Source organism: Monopterus albus, unplaced genomic scaffold (genome assembly GCF_001952655.1).
Source record: "Monopterus albus unplaced genomic scaffold, M_albus_1.0 scaffold203.1, whole genome shotgun sequence".
In the NCBI taxonomy this organism is placed as follows: Eukaryota; Metazoa; Chordata; class Actinopteri; order Synbranchiformes; family Synbranchidae; genus Monopterus; species Monopterus albus.
The window spans coordinates 182,404-200,539 of NW_018128083.1; the positions used below are offsets into that span (position 1 = coordinate 182,404).

An 18,136-nucleotide genomic window follows, 5' to 3' on the forward strand; every position below is an offset into this window, starting at 1 on the left:
ACACCACTACAATAAAATGGTCTTATCCAGAAGCTCTCAATAAGACATTGCTGACACAATTGAGTGTCTCACACAGGGATCAGCAGTGTGGAGATGTGAAGTCGAACAGTAAAGCTAAAAGTCATCTCTCAGGAGCTGGGGGTGATTACCATAAGCCAACACAAACCAAGCCCCCCATCCTCCTCCATATCTCACGCTGTCCACTGCTAAAGTAGGCCTACTGTGTAAAGCAGAGGTAATTCTATTTCTCCAGCAGGTCTTTCTGTTATTGCACTGAAGGCTGTTACACAGCTTCAATATCCTTTCAAAGAAAAAGCTCATGAGAGTTTATCCTTGACCTGATAAAAAAAAAGAGGGGTTTTATTGTGTCAACAATTCAGTCTTGCAATTCTTTCTCATTTCAGAGGTTGATGAAATCTCCTTTCATTTTGGTATCAGTGCCTGCATTGTCACAGAATTATGTGCCCCGCCAAGGCTTAACTAGCTCACTCTAAACCCATTCAGTTCACTGATCATCTTTATGCATAAAAGTGTACAAAAATACAGCACACAAAGGTCTTGTGCAATAAATAAACAAATAAATAAATGCACACACACACACACATATATACATATAGATATATATAGATACATATAAAAAAAATCCCCACTTGCCCCACTTTGGAGAGGTCTTATTCTTTCCTTCAAGCTCGGGTCCTCTACCAGAGGCCTGGGAGCTTGAGGGTCCTGCACAGTACCTTAGCTGTTCCTAGGACTGCACTTTTCTGGACCGAGATCTCAGATGTTGTTCCTGATAAAAGTGTCCTTGAGCCAGACACTGAAACCCTAGTTGCACCCAGTGATATCGCGGGTGTGTGAGGACAACCCTGCCCTGTCCATGCGAACTTCATTGCCGCAAAAATGGTGAACATCTCTCTTTGGAGGAACCTCGTCATCTGATGTGCTCCACCGTGAAGATACTGTATGTAAAGTGCCAATCTGTGTACAAAACTGTAAATAGTTGAATAGTTGAATATTTCTGACAAATTTTACTCCCTGGGACCTTGAACTGTATGTTTGATGTGTTAACTGGTTTTATTGGCATGTTATCACCGACTATTTGCAGCTTTTCTTGCGACCTCTTCATGGTTCCCATTTGCCTGCAGGATTCCAAGGTACTTGTAGCTGTCCTCAACATCTGCTATGTTGCAGACAGGTAATACAATCCCCCAGTTCTGACTACCTTCCCTCTCCTTGTTGCCATTCAACCACACTTATCCAGTCCGAATGACATTCTGATGTCCTGGGTGTAGATCCTAGTGGTGTGGATCAGCGAGTCGATGTCTCATTCACTCCTGGCATACAGCTTGATGTCATCCATGTAGAGGAGGTGGCTGATGGTGGCTCCATCCCAAGGTCTGTATTCATAACCACTCAGGAAGAAGGAACATGAGAAGCTTGAGAAATACCAAGGGCTGAAAGAAGAGCTAGAAAAGATGTGGAAGGTGAAGGCATAAGTGGTCCCTGTGGTAATAGGAACACTGGGGGCTGTGATCCCCAAACTGGGAGAGTGGCTCCAACAGATCCCAGGAACATCATCTGAGATCTCTGTCCAGAAGAGTGCAAGATGCTAGCAGGCAGGGCATACATGGAACGTCATAAACAAGTGGTTGGCATAGTGTACAGAAACATCTGTGCCGAGTACAGGCTGGAAGTCCTAAAGTCAAAATGTGGTGATAACATGCCAATAAAACCAGTTAACACATCAAACATACAGTTCAAGGTCCCAGGGAGTAAAATTTGTCAGAAATATTCAACTATTCAACTATTACAGTTTTGTACACAGATTGGCACTTTACATACAGTATCTTCACGGTGGAGCACATCAGATGACAAGGTTCCTCCAAAGAGAGATGTTCACCATTTTTGCGGCAATGAGGTTCACATGGACAGGGCAGGGTTGTCCTCACACACCCGCGATATCACTGGGTGCAACTAGGGTTTCAGTGTCTGGCTCAAGGACACTTTTATCAGAATTTCTCTGACCAATCATTAGTTTTCAGTGTTTACATGTTACTGTTTGGTATCACCTTAGCTTGTTTGGAACCTTGACAAAGGTGATACCAAATATAGTTCCAGGTACTAGGCACTATCCCCAAGATTTGACTGATAGAAAAACAAGTAAGGCAAGTAGAAGCAAGTTGAGCTGAGCCAGTATCAGGTGGTGGAAAAGGGGCTGGTTGGTTAAGCACAACACCCTATATTGTCATGATCCTGTCCACTTCTGGTCCTGCTTTTATTCTGACACCACTTCCTGTCTCCAGCCCACCCTAACTCCCGGTAACTTCATCTCATCATGCACATTGGTTTCACCTGTCCCGTAATCGCTCTCACCTGCTCACCACAGTATATAGCAGCTCCCCACCCTGTGGGTGGGTGCCAGATTGTTCTATGCCCTGTCTAGACTCTCCAGTTTTGTTTTCTTGTGACTGCTATCCTGGTACTGAACCCCTGCTTGCTCCACCGACCCATGATCCAGCATCCTCCCTCTTGCCTGACTGCTATACTGATATCGACACCTTGCCTGTTCTACCGACCTATGATTCTGCCTTGCCTTCACTGCTGCCCTGCCGGAGATGTCAACCTCAGATTGAACTAAGTACTGCTCTCAGCCTGATCTTGCAAGACTGCATCCGTTTCTGTCTATCTTACAAAAAGACATTAAAACCTGTCCTACTGCCTAAGCTCACTGGCTCTTTAATTGGGTTCACACCTCCACGGGAGCCTTACATGCCCGTCCCTGACATATACATTATAAAAGGCTTTGTGGTAATTACAAGTCATACTGGAAGAAACACCAAGGAGTTCACAGGAGTGTGCAAAGGTTTTAACCATTTAAAAATGCATTCAAGCATAATATCATGAATATTTTTATTTAAAAAAAAGTGCAAGAATCAGGAGCATTAGTTATCTTTGGTGCACAAGCACTGTTTTTGCCTGGTACTTAGCAGGTAGTTCCAGCATTTTGGAGAACTTGCCACAGTTCTTCTGTGGACTTAAGCATCTCGGTGTCATCAATCTCTTCATTTCATCTGAAAATGACCCTATGTTGTTGACATGAGGGTTCTGTTGCAGGTTCCTTGTTCTTGTCTCTGAACATACAGTTGTAATGATTTTATCCTCTTGAACCCAGATGCAGACATATGACCAGGTGTTAATGGTGAAAGGTGAATTAATGACAGTTTATTTAACAATACCTAGGCAGGTAACAGTAGTGACTTTCTGTTGCCCCAGACGAAAACTGCAAGCACACAATACTAGAACTCCATAGAATACAGTATTTACAATGGCTGATTCCCCTATGGTAGCGAAAACAATACTTAACAGATGAACCTGGCTGACAAAAAGGTGGAAACACAGATGAGTAAACAATCTGATAACCAACTAGTAACAAGCACTCGCCAAATGAAACAGGTAAAAAAAAAAAGTGAGTAATTCAGGTAACAAGTCTTCCTTCCACAGGTTTACAGTTCAATTCAAAATGTCACAAGTAATCAGCCTTATAAATCCTCTCAAAACTTAGGTAAGTAGGCAGAGAGCTACCCACCAAGAGCCTGGTTATGTCGGAAGTTTCTTCCATTAAATTCCTCCCGACTGTTGCCAAATCCCTTGAGATGATTTTTGCAGCATAAATTCACAAGATAACAGGAGGAGAGTAACCTCTGTCTCTTTGTTTCTTCAGATATCTAAATTGATGAGACTCAAAACTGGATTGGTGTCACACAACTGGTACATTAGCAGGTAAAATAAGGGAGATGATCAGACCAACAGGAGCAAACATGTGCTTGGATTGAATGTTTCTGGTAGTAGGTACGATGACCTGGCAAAAATTGAATACCTACTTATTGGGAAGGAAAATACTGCATACCTGCAGATGGGAAACAGCTGTGAGCAGGGGAAGTGGAAATCTACCAAAATAAAAGTCTGTAACAGGAAGTTGCCAGAAATCATGACAATAGTAGTGCTGCAAAATGAATTTTGGAATTTTGGGAAGAATCTAAACATCAGCAAATTAAGTGCCTAAAACTTTTGCACAGTGTTGTACATATACAGTACAGAGAATTTAATATCAATATCAAAAAAGCACTTTTAGAGTTGCTGCTGATTTCCATGATCTTAAAGATAATGTTACATTTTTAATTATCTCCTATTCCTCAGACCACCTTTTTTTATTAGTAAAGATTTATTCACTTGGCCCTGTGAGGTTTGAAAAGGTATTTGAATTATGCGCATTGTCAGTTGGGTGACAACTGATAATTCGCTGTGGCGACCCTTAACAGGAGCAGCCGAGAGCAGAAGATGAAGATTACCTCTACTATTTATCAAAAGTACACAAGGTTCTTTTAAAATGTGGATGTCTTTGGATTTGTGAGATTTTGGGCTTTTAGTCAGCCAAAAGAAGCTATTTGAATATATGATAAACTTGTGACCTGTATTTTTCACTATTTCCTAACAATCTGGGGACAAATGTGTCAAATAATTTTATTGTGAGGATAATTATAGCTCTAAATATTTATTACACTGAGTCCACTTCTATCTGCTATCAGAACTGTAGCACCACTGCCACAGCTCTGTCCAGCTCTAGCATCTACAGTATCACTGTGATGAAAATGGTGCTCAGTGATCGACTCTGAAAGAACAAGGTGTTCACAGTGTCTAACTCCAGTGTCTCACAGAGACGGGCCTTTAGTTAATCTCCTCAGGCATCCTACTTTGTCTCAAGACATCCTGCAATGTCCCTGCCACATTAGGTGGTCAGAGGCACTCAGGGCCTTCAGCACAGCAGTCTGCCACTCTTGTCGGTTTGTCTCACACACATGACAATCTTTAATGATGGATTTAAAAACTGAAATAGAGTTGGAGGTTCAGATGTTAATATTCATTATGAAGATTTCTTGTCCACTTGGCATTAACACCTGGATGATTAGAATGTAATCATGTGAAGCAAAAACACATCAAATCCAGCAGTAAATGTTCCCAAGAGGCATTAGGGAGTTGATTATGCAAACTACCCTTTGAACTAGTCAAAGATACATTTGGTCATATTCACAAGAGTTTGATGCAATGCATTTTTCTTGTCCAGAAACACAGCTCAGCATGCAGATCCACTCAGAATTAATCATTCCATATGATCTGCATTTTAGCAAGCTGAAACAAGGCTGTGTTTCCCAGAAATGCATTCAGTGGTGATACACTGTATAAACACCATCTTACAACATTAGCTGTGGACAAAGTCTGGATTCAGAGTGCAATGTATCATGTATACTTCCTTTTAGTCTGGTTACACCTTCTGTTCTTTGTCATTCTGTTTTCAAAAGGAAACATGGAAGGTAGAAAAAAGTACCTGTGGCATGACGTGAGATCTGTCTATCATTAAATGCAGATTCAAAAAATGTCTTTAGAGAACAGCCTACCACCATTCTCAGCTGTGCTCTTCTCATTCTTCGTCTTCTTTATCCATGTTTACACTCAGACCTAGTTTTCTTCTAAGAGAGACATATCTATACACACTGTGTCTATTTATTATAGCTTTTATTGTGTTTCCTTTCAACTGTGATATTGTAATTACCTAGATATCCATCCAGGGCCGACGGCACACATCAACATTTGTGAGTACATGTGGGTGCCCACTAAGACCTTCAGCACATGCCATACAACAACAAGCCCTGGTTCACAATAAAACTCAAGCAGCTTCATTGTGCCAAGAAGAAGGCCTACAGAATTGGGGACAGGATCCCTGCCCATAGAAACTGATTTTGATTTTGATTTTAGACATAGCGAGCTGTATGTTCCTCTACAGTGCCACCAGATGTAAGGCCACCAAAGAGGATGAAGAAATATAGAAACATGTGGTGACACTAAAAATCTGCAAAGTCTACTGAATACAGAAAAAGTATTCATTTAAATGTATTTTAAATGTAAGTCCCAAAAGAGATGCCTAAACTCATCATGTCAAAAATTTCACTGCCCGCTGTGAACAGGGACTTGAAACACATTGAGTAATATTTAAAGTATATACTGGACCTTACTCTGGGATGTTAGCTGGGTCCTAGCACAATCACAAGCAGGTAAGCCATCAAACTATATATTGGGTGGATATGTTTCCACAAACATATGATAATAATGTCAGATTTTCATACATGACTGTAGCTATGTGTTGTATAGTTGTGTGTCTGGGCTGAAATATTGCTGTGACCAGCACACCAATGTTTCTTGTCAGTAGGCTAGCTTGCTGGCATCTGTTTAAGCCAGCCTGGACATTCTCTGCTGTGTTATGTGAATTGTAGCCTCAGTAAAATTTTGTGTGTACTGAGAACATACAACGTTCCAGTGAACTATTGCAAATATTATTTGGTTCACCTAAAGGGGCACTGAAACCAAGAATCACCATGCATAACCATGTCTCTCCATCATGCACTGCAGTGATATTACACACACAGTAGAACCTCTATTTTCTTCTCTTTTTTTCCTCAAAATTTTTTAAATAATTTTTTAAACTGAGCCATGCTAAACTTAGCTTTTCTCTGTCACTCTCTGGGATTAGAAATGCAGGGAGTGGGAGGTGGACAGGGTTAATACTCATTAATTTTTTGTAAGTTGTTTTATGCAGTATGATGTACTTTATTATGTATGATGTATTTTATTATTCACCTATCCCAATTAAATTTTTCTCCACTTATAGTTAAATGTACACTTAATGTACAGGTATGCCTGTACAATTGTACTGTATGTAGTTCAATGCAACACTTCCACCTAAACATCTGTGTTTATGAAGCTCAAAATGTTTGTTTTTGGTGAAATTGTTGCAAAGGTATAAATTTCATTATATGTTTATTATTGAGATCATAGTTAAAGGCGGTGTTGTACTGAACTTCATTTTATTCAGAGGTGTCCCTCTATTTTTGTCCTCCCCATGAGAGGGTCAGAATATTACAAACACTATAGGAAAAAAGCATTGTACTGTATTTCTTCCTTAATGCTGAGCTTTTTAGCTGTAAAATACATTTAATTTGCTTTAGATATGTTTGCACTCCCTTTCCCACTTGGAAAGGGGTGTACAAACCTTTGGCTGGTAGTGTAAGCCTATAAAGTATGCCATATAGTAAATTGTATACAAAAATGTTTTATATGGGCTAGAATTCAAAATAAATATTGTATCATAAGAACTGGTTGGGGCAACCACAGGCTAAGTGAAAGAATTATATTCATCATATCTTCTCTTCAGTGCAAAACTGGTAAAAGACTAATGTGGAGGCATCAAAAGCCCTTTATACACAGAGATCACTGCAAACTGCTGGTGTTTTGACCCTTCTTCAATGTGGAATATTTTATTTAAGCCCTTTATACTTAATGTTCCACTCTAGAGACATTTTAATATTTATATTTGCATATAAAAATACTCTGCTATAAATAATTTATAGCCTAACATAGTTTTTCTGCAAAAAACTGAAGCAGTATAGCAGTTTATGTTTGAGCCTCTTTCACTCATTACATAGCAATACTGTATAAAAGAGATAAGTCAAATGTGCAAATGAATTTACAGTCTGGCTGAGAGTCTGATAGCTTGTCTTTATTTTCTCAGTTGGTCCAACATGTCATCTATCAAGCAGACTGGATTATTAGCAGCAGGCTGTTTGCATGCAGTTTGACTACTAATACTGTAGCGTGAGTTAGCCAAATGTAACATTTTAATTTTCTGATGATACTCCAGTGTGTCTACTACTGTCCCATAAAGTTTGATTGTATATCAGCATCTTTTTATTTTTTCACATGATCCTAAATGTAATCTAGTACACTTACCAGAGAGCCTTGTTGTATTAGCAGCAGCCAAATGTAACTGTTAATATTACATTCCAACAGCGGTACATCTCTACATGTCTACTACATATCTCATACCATCTCATAATGTTAAACAGTATGTCATTATCTCTTTATTATCTCAGCTGATCCAAAATGCAACCTTAATCTAACATTAGTACTTAACACAAAAGTATGCTGTTGGGACTCGGTTCAACAATGAGCCAAGCCTAGCCTTCCCTGTTATATATCTGCTTTGCTGTTAATACCCCAGCAGTGATAAGTGTCTTATACTGTCTTGTAATGTTTGATAGTATATCAGTTTATCTTTATTTTTGTTCGAGGCTACGTCGACCATTAGCACGAGGTTAACAGTTAGCTTTAGCAGTGAGCCAAATAATGCTAGTTGTTAAATGCCAGTAATAGTTGCACATCTCATACCATCTCATAACATTTGATAGCATGTCAGTATCTCTTCATTTTTTAAGTTGATCCAAGAATTAATATAGTAACATTAACAAATAAAATGGCTTGGAAGTGGGCTGACACTGCCCCCTATAACAGAAAAATGTGAAAACACCCTATTACTGAAAAACTGTGCACACACACCAGTTCATACAATAGAAGTCTGACATTTTAGAGCATATAAACATAAAAACAACATGCTTCTGAGCTTAGGGGGGGTTTAACTCAAAAAAGCTGGCAAGCTGATGCCCAGCAAATAGCTATTGGAATCCTAGCATTTAGTGTTGCTCAAAGGGGACTTCCTATATAAAGTCCCCTGAGATGATTGTTGTTGTGAATTGGTGCTATACAAATAAAACTGAACTGAACTGATGCTTAAGGTTACATCTAACTTCTGCTGTTCTTGCCAATCTCCTCCTTCACTCTCTAGCTCTCTCTCTAGCCCATTTTACACTGCCCATTCGATGCAGGATTCTTCTGTCAGCTTTCCGCTTCACCGTTCTGTGTAAAAGGTACAGTCCCAGAATGGGCGGTCAAACATGACCTTCCAAAATGCAAGACGTAGTACTTTTGCCAAGACGAGTTCGTCCCATCTTCTGAATAAATGGGACAATGGAGAATGGAGGTCTATATGTCTGTGAGAGAGCTAAGGAGTGAATGAGGAGAGAGCTGTGTCAACCAGAAGAACACGATTCAGAGAAATAAAACTTTATTTTTTGATAGTTTATTTTTTGATTGTGGTTACATTCTAAAGCACAACTAAACATAGCTACACCTCTGCACAACCCTGTGGGAAGGATCTTGTGAATGCAGCTAAAACCTATGCTTCTGTCTGTTCTGGAGCAGGGGCTTCATGGAATGGGTTTCCATGTCAGAACAGATCCATGCAAGCCTGACATCACCAAATCCAATGCCAAACATCAGATGGAGTGGTGTAAAGCACACCACCACTGGACTATGGAGCAGTGGAAGCATGTTCTGTGGAGCGACAAGTCACGCTTCTGTGTTTGCCAGCCAGATGGGCGAGTCTGGGTTTGACAGATGCCAGGAGAATGTTACCTGCCTGACTGCATTGTGCCAGCTGTGAAGTTTGCTGGAGGAGGGATAATGGTATGGGGCTGTTCTTCAGGGTTTGGGCTAGGCCCCTCACTTCCAGTGAAGAACAGTCTTAACACTTCAGTGTACCAAGACACCTTTAGCAACACTATGCTAACAACTTTATGGAAACAGTTTGGGGAAGGCCCTTTTCTATTCCAGTGTGACTGTGCCCCAGCGCACAAAGCAAGGTCCATAAAGACATGGCTGGATGAGTTTGGTGTAGAAGAACTTGACTGGCCCACACAGAGCCCCAACCTCAACCCCATCAAACACCTTTGGTATGAACTGGAATGGAGATTGTGAGCCAGGTCCTTCTCGTCCAATATCAGTGCCTGAGGTCATAAATGCTCTACAGAATGAATGGGCACACATTCCCACAGAAACACTCCAGAATTTTGTGGAAAGCCTTCAAAGAAGAGTGGAAGCTGTTATAGCTGGAAAGGGGGGAAAAACTCCATATTACAGTCTATGTATTTGAATGCAATATCATTAAAGTCCCTGTTGGTGTAATGGTCAAGCATCCCAATACTTTTGTCCAAATAATGTATATCAAACTAAATCAAGTAACAGCCTGTTTGTTTCATTTTCAAACTGAGCACGAAATACATGGATTGTCAGACATCATGATAAGCACCACACCTCCAGATTTCCCCCCACCCCGCCACCCATGTCTTATGTTCTTGAACATGATTGAAACAGGATAAAAAATACTCAAACTGGCAGATGACGGCAATGACATGACAAAGAATAGAAGCTGAATAAAGTTACATTTCAGATAGAAAACTATATTAATATTACTACAATTGTCTTTAAATACTATAATTAAAAAAAAATTGTCCTCTCTCGGATGACTGTGGAACATTTCGCCTTAGGGCATGAAAATGTCTAGAAACAGCCCTGTACCCATCTATCCATATTTTTGCATTACATTAATTTGGCAGGTGCTTTTGTTCAAAGTAGGGCATTAGTATCATTAAGGCTTTATATATTAGCACTCTAACAGATGCACCAACAGTCTGGTACTTTATTACTGTTGCTTGTTGGTTCCTCCTTTAAAGAAAAAAATAAGCAAAATATAATATTTTTAAAAATGATATTATAAACTTAAAAAGTCTTTAACAAATCCCAATAATACTTGGTGGAATTAGGCCTTAAAATCTCAAAATCACCAAATTAGGTTTGTGTCTGGCCAACCACGTGCATGTAGTTAGCTTCAGGTTTTAACTTGTCATAACTATTATTGGCCTAACAAGTTCCATATACCAAAAGCTGTGGAAGAATATTGGGCCAGGAGTTTTAATGTAAGCATACCATAATTCATGCTTGTGTTTTTATGACACTGTCGATCTTATTGGCAAGTTATGTTGTACTTATGGCATGAAACCCTCAAGACTCAGAAGAACTGAGGTAAGACTGCATGCATGACCAAATTACACAATAACCATATTTTCTGCTCTGTAAAATCTCACTCCCTACTCTCTTGAAATACTGAGAGAACCGTCCTGGAACTGACTCGATATTTTTACTAATTCAGAACCATTCCCCAGCCAGACCAAGATCTTCATGTCTAGTCTAATGTAACTTAAATGCAGGCACATTTTGCCACATATATTCCCATATCTACTGCATGACAGGTTACATAAAGCAGTATTTGGTAGAATACACTCGTACATATATGGATAATTTAGAGCCAATATTTCAATGACTAGAAAGTAATAAAATGGCAGACAGTGGTGTGAAACTGACAATTTTATGCTTTCTGCACCTCAACTTATCATCATTATGCTGATAAATTATGTCAAACAATGTAATAAAAAAACAGAATGTGACCATGAGTGTGCGGAGTCAATGTAATGGGACTACAAGAAATGACTCCCTAGTTATAGGCCCTAGAGAAAGAATCTGTCAAGGAAACATGAGAATCAGAGAGGAAACACTGCAACAAGCACCATCAAATCTCACTGTTTCTTTGAGGAAAAGAATCATTTTATCTGGGTAGGGTGGTACTAACAGGTCAGTAGGCAATGTCCAGATTGGACTGGAGATGAGGATTTGTTAGATGACATGTGACTGAGTGTAGTGAAAAAACAAGGATATGGTATGTTTACAGTCTGAATAGCAAGAATGTATGAAAAGACTTTTGAGCTTGCACATACCTGACACCTCTAGAGCTTTCACTTTCAGATCTGTAAAGACAAAGATATCAATCAGGAGGGGTTTGGAACTAAAATCAAATAATGAAAAATACTAAGAAATATTTTAAAATAGGGTTTGCATGTGTTTCATAGTCTGCATATTTTGCACAGATGATGTGAACCTACATCTGGCTACATCTGAAAATGAAAAGCATAATGCTGCATTACTCAACAAAATGAGAGACGAAACAACAGCAACACAAAATTCCACTTGTCTGAATCACTTTCTCATACATAACTGAAGGCAGTTCAATGCAAAGATAAGCTGCCAATTAAACTAGTGAAACTGCCTTCTTTGCTTTTCTAGACCAGAAGGTCAAGAACAGTTAAATCCCCATGGCCAGCAAGACAGAAACGTCGACTATCAGAGATCCAGCATACGAGTTTTTACATCTACAGACTTATTTTATAACTCTGCTGCAGAGGATTTACCTCGGCACTGTCAACATATTCTTCTGACACCTTCAAGCAATTTTAGCCTACATCAAACTAAAATGTTCTGGGCAACTTGTATGCCCCAGCTCCACATTTTCCTCTAATCCTAATCTAGTTAAGAACATTTTTGACATGAAATCAACAAGAGTTGGCAGATTCCTTTTTCTGCATCTTCATCTCAGTGCAGCAGATTCTGTGGGAAGCTGGCATATAAACACACAAGAAATTACAAGCTGAGAAAAGCAAAGAGACCTATCTGGTTCTTTAACCCTGAGCTGACATCTGGCCAGGCTATGGAGTGAGAGATGCCAGCATGACTGTGGGTCACCACAGCTTCCAAAGAATGTCATGTCAGAGACCAGCAGCCACATAACTGGATAGATCCTTATAAAGCACTGGAAAAATGGAAGTGGGATATTCCATTCTTTAAAGGGAACCAATAAAATGCATGGAGGACAAACTGACTGTGATGTCTGTCAACTTGACTAGGGAGAGGAAAAAAAAACAAAACTTCAACATAGCTTCTGTTGGACCACCTGAAAGCATGTAGCCAGCCAACCTTTGCTTGATGGACTCCTTCATTATGCCCAGATTGTTATTCATAACCCACCAAATCCAGCTAATAGGGTGCTTGTCTTTCCTCACTCTCCAAGTATCAGCGTTTTGGCTTCCAGAGCTCAATACTGAACTAATAAGTGTGATCTATCAGGTGTATTGACTTCCCCTCCATTGAGGTGGGTGAAACAAACTGGCAGAGGTAATGCTTTGACACCTTCATCCATGCTGTTTATACAGACAAAGCTAGTGAAGCATAGCAAATCCTTTACTAATGGTACTCCATCTGTATAAAACTGCTTTTATGAGACACTTTTGAACTTCATTTGTCAAAGCAGAGCCAGCACAATGAGGGAAGTGTTAGAAGGGGATGGGTGGGAGTTCATCAGAAGAAACAAGGTACACAAGAACTGACTGAAAACAAGACGGGATGCCCAAACGAAATCATAAGCTGTCAATATGAGCTGTTGAAAAAGATTACGCTGTCCTTTGTGAAAAGCAAAATCAAGGGCAGATTGTAAACAGAGAGGCCCCGGCTGATGGTCTGACTTGAGAGCTCTGGCCCTGTCAGCAGCAAATGGAGGAGAGACTAGGAAACTCCCCTTTAAACTAACAACTTGGAAAAATTTGATGTAGCATTCAGGTACAGCTGCAGAGATTAGGAATGCTGGTCTGATAAACCCCCAGTTAATGATATCATCTGAGGATGAGAGATAGCCAAGGTTTCCCCTGAATTTGCCTCCAGTTACCAAAGAGTGAAGTGCTAAGGCAGGGTTATCTCTGATGGCAGCAGCACCAAATGCACCACACTGTGGGTGCATGGAGACCACAGCACATAACTACAGTGATTTACTGCTCTTGTCTATAGGGTTTTTCCTTTAAGTTATATGTCCACATAAGCAGGGGGTTCTGCATGTTGTTGGTGTGTTGGGGTATTCCATATCCTAAAGAGCTACAGTTTAATGCATTAGATGTGCACTGTAATCTGACATATAAAGCTACCATACCAAGTCCTTGCTCTGGATGCTCCACAGACCTTGTTTCAGTTAGTTTGGTACAAAGTGCTATCACAGTAAACAGCAATTTTTTAATGTTGTAATCACCTGAAATGAAATTCATCCATCTCCACTGTCATAAGGTAGAAGCACAAATCGCAGTACCCAGAAAAGTAAAACTAAAGCAATCTGCACTCATCCTACAAAAGGTGAGTGAGAAGATAATTTTTTGTTAAAGTGCAATTGTTAAAGGTCCCAGAAAAGATGAGCCCTAAATCACATCTTGCCAATCCTCAATTCTCTGTAATAGTTCAAGTTATGTGACTAAACAAGATCCACTTCTCCTGAGCAGTAATCAACACTTTGTCATCAAACAGCAACATTCTTGTTGTATCCTCCTTCCTGATGGATGAGTCCTCATTGCATGACCTGTTTTGTTCATATTGAAAGAGGGAGCATGAAGAAGGGCAACTATAAGAGAGCATGAAAGCACAGGATGTGACAAATAACACCCACAATGCCTGACTAATTGAAGAGAAAATGAGGGATCAAGTCCTGTTGCCAGAGCAGATGCTTTTTAATGGAAGCAAATTAAACTGAGTTGTTTGATATGGTATATTAACACAGTGAATATACAGTATGTTAGCTGCTAATAAATCAGCTGGCAACTTGGGTCTTGAATTGTGTCTGAACAGCAACAGAACATTGATGCGAAAGACTGCCACACAGCAAGCCAAAGGCCAAAGAAGCTTTTGGCTACTTGGGGCTAATTGCAAGCTGCAGGAAAACACCATACTGACACATTATCAATACTACCAGTAGTTAGGCCTACTGTAGTTCAGTTAATGTGTTAGTAATAGCCTTTTTACATAATTATGACATGAAGCAACATTATCATTCATACATTATCAGCCATGTTCCTGGGCATCGTGAATGTAAGCTCAATATTCACTCTTCTTTTAGCTCTGTTTTTGGTCTTCACCACCTTTTGAGAACAATATCTGCCTCTTTAGCTTCTAAAAGTCATTTTGTGATAACAGTTTTCTCATTTCTTTTTGTTGTGAATAGGGCTGGGTGATATATTGAATTAATTTGATTAATTAGATTTTTTTGTTTTTGAGTAAAGTGCTTCCTCTGCTATCCCTAAAATGCCAACATCAGCAGTTATCTGGAGTTACAACATTAATGTAAGCTGTCACCATTTACTTGGAGACACTTGCAAGTGTGAGCTTTGCCAGTCAACAAACTTGGGTAATGGTGGCTGCAGCACCTAAAGACAACAAAATAATAAAGAATGGCAGTCATGTACCTCAGTGATATGAAAATAGTTTTCCAAGATCCAATGTGGAACATAGCACTGCACTGTGTAGTAAAAACGTTTGAACTAAAAGTGGCAGCACAACAAACCTGTTCCATTAACTGAGTCAAAAGCATGAAGCGAAAGAGTAATTTGTGTGGACATTTTGATGCTAGTTCCTGTCCCAATTCCAAAACCACAGCTATAAAGCAGCAAATGTTAGGTGCCTGACTTTTTAGTGTCGCCCAGTATGACAAGACAGGACACTGGTTTACAGAAGCATTGGTATATTATATTGGGAAAAACATGGTATCCATTTACGTGGTCAAAAAGGAGTGTTAGAGGTAGGGTTGGCAACTCTTTTCATAAGCATTTTTGTTACATATTTTGAAATTCTCTTTTAATCCTGATGACAGTGAATACATTAAATGCACTGACAACATAAAGAAACAAATCCACCATCTGTGGCAGTAGCAGGGCTGAAAAAAGCCTGACCAATAATTTTACTCATCCCAAGCATAACCACTGGATGGCCTACCTGCCTGTCAACCTACTTCCTACTTGCGCGCACTCTGCCCGTGCACTCAATGTGCGGGGCAAGAGTCTCCCACAAGGCATTGCAGTTTTAGGCAGATGTGTTACCGCTCTGTTTTACAGCTAAAGCTAGTGAGCTATAGCAGAGAGGGTCCGAACAGCAGCTTAACATTCACAAACGGACACAGTTGTTACAGGCCAGACCGTTCTCTTTAAGACATGTAGCCTTATAGGTAATGTTATTGCCAGAAGACACTACTTGTGTGCGCAGTATGAGTGTGAGAAGACCGCTGCATAGAAAACACTCATTTTACATGCAGCCAGACAGTAGTCAGCTACAGTGCCTTGCAAAAGTATTCGGCCCCCTTGAACTTTGCGACCTTTTGCCACATTTCAGGCTTCAAACATAAAGATATAAAACTGTAATTTTTTGTGAAGAATCAACAAGTGGGACACAATCATGAAGTGGAACGAAATTTATTGGATATTTCAAACGTTTTTAACAAATAAAAAACTGAAAAATTGGGCGTGCAAAATTATTCAGCCCCTTTACTTTCAGTGCAGCAAACTCTCTCCAGAAGTTCAGTGAGGATCTCTGAATGATCCAATGTTGACCTAAATGACTAATGATGATAAACAGAATCCACCTGTGTGTAATCAAGTCTCAGTATAAATGCACCTGCACTGTGATAGTCTCAGAGCTCCGTTTAAAGCGCAGAGAGCATCATGAAGAACAAAGAACACACCAGGCAGGTCCCAAGACCTGGCCGTCCCTCTAAACTTTCAGCTCATACAAGGAGAAGACTGATCAGAGATGCAGCCAAGAGGCCCATGATCACTCTGGATGAACTGCAGAGATCTACAGCTGAGGTGGGAGACTCTGTCCATAGGACAACAATCAGTCGTATACTGCACAAATCTGGCCTTTATGGAAGAGTGGCAAGAAGAAAGCCATTTCTTAAAGATATCCATAAAAAGTGTCGTTTAAAGTTTGCCACAAGCCACCTGGGAGACACACCAAACATGTGGAAGAAGGTGCTCTGGTCAGATGAAACCAAAATCGAACTTTTTGGCAACAATGCAAAACGTTATGTTTGGCGTAAAAGCAACACAGCTCATCACCCTGAACACACCATCCCCACTGTCAAACATGGTGGTGGCAGCATCATGGTTTGGGGCTGCTTTTCTTCAGCAGGGACAGGGAAGATGGTTAAAATTGATGGGAAGATGGATGGAGCCAAATACAGGACCATTCTGGATGGAAACCTGATGGAGTCTGCAAAAGACCTGAGACTGGGATGGAGATTTGTCTTCCAACAAGACAATGATCCAAAACATAAAGCAAAATCTACAATGGAATGGTTCACAAATAAACATATCCAGGTGTTAGAATGGCCAAGTCAAAGTCCAGACCTGAATCCAATCGAGAATCTGTGGAAAGAACTGAAAACTGCTGTTCACAAACGCTCTCTATCCAACCTCACTGAGCTCGAGCTGTTTTGCAAGGAGGAATGGGCAAAAATTTCCGTCTCTCGATGTGCAAAACTGATAGAGACATACCCCAAGTGACTTACAGCTGTAATCGCAGCAAAAGGTGGCGCTACAAAGTATTAACTTAAGGGGGCTGAATAATTTTGCACGGCCAATTTTTCAGTTTTTTATTTGTTAGAAAAGTTTGAAATATCCAATAAATTTCATTCCACTTCATGATTGTGTCCCACTTGTTGTTGATTCTTCACAAAAAATTACAGTTTTATATCTTTATGTTTGAAGCCTGAAATGTGGCAAAAGGTCGCAAAGTTCAAGGGGGCCGAATACTTTCGCAAGGCACTGTAAGTGTATAGGTAGGACTGTAATGCAGTAAACTGGCCACATGCAATGTTAGTGTTACCAAGCCGAAATAAAGCCTGTGTTTTGAATGGCATTAGTTGGGCTCCCTCTTCACTTCTTCCTGCCAGAAAAGCCCAGGCTTCTAAGGCTAGTTGTCAGCTACGAGCCAGGGCTAAAGCAGTTTAGCCATGAACCAGAGGTCCCCAGCTAGGGTTCAGGGCCACAGATCTGGACACAAATAACACCGCATTCAAGAAAGTCATAACTAAAAAGAAATTGAATGCTGCAAGAAGTAAAACCAGAATTAACATTGATGTGGATTTTGAATGACAGCGACAACTGAGAGAACAAAAGGGGCTGACAGGTGACACCATGGTGGCCCTATGTCTGTTGGACAGGTAATTATTGGTTTTGCTTTGTTTGAGCAGCATTTGTTATTTTCCTGAAATCTGTAACTAGCCAGGCAGTGTATGATGCAGAACCCATATTTTGGAGTAGGGCTGTGGAGAGAAGTCAGAACACAAGGGTGGAATTTCTTCACTTGTCTACATTCAAAATTGAGCTTCCTCTTGCTGGTTTTTCTAGAATCACCAATCCTACCTTTAAGGTGTTGAAAAGAATCTCAAATATAAACTTACAAATATTGTGACAAATTGTTACTGGTTTTATTCTTTGGGACTTTGGATTAGGCCGGGCCTCCCCTGTCGGGGCCCGGCTGGGCTTGGCCCGAACGAGCGACGTGGGGACGTCCTCCCGTGGGCCCACCACCTGCAGGAGGATCCGTAAGGTGCCGGTGCACAGTGGATTGGGCAGCAGTCGAAGACAGGGGCCCGACGACCCAATCTCTGAACACGGAGACTAGCCCTGGGGACATGGAATGTCACCTTGCTGGTGGG

General features: G+C 40.4%; 1 protein-coding gene across 4 annotated transcripts in view; it reads right to left on the minus strand.

Annotated features, from left to right (window-relative positions):
- Positions 1-18,136, minus strand: part of iqsec1b (IQ motif and Sec7 domain ArfGEF 1b) — a 248,188-nt gene that overhangs the window by 166,733 nt on the left and 63,319 nt on the right. For 3 of the 4 annotated variants that reach the window (XM_020618269.1, XM_020618267.1, XM_020618272.1), the window contains exon 2: positions 11,556-11,585. The exons of the other annotated variant lie outside the window; for it this stretch is intronic. In XM_020618269.1, the coding sequence (XP_020473925.1) occupies positions 11,556-11,585 (30 nt within the window). The remainder of the gene's footprint in view (positions 1-11,555; positions 11,586-18,136) is intronic. 4 annotated transcript variants of the gene reach the window in all.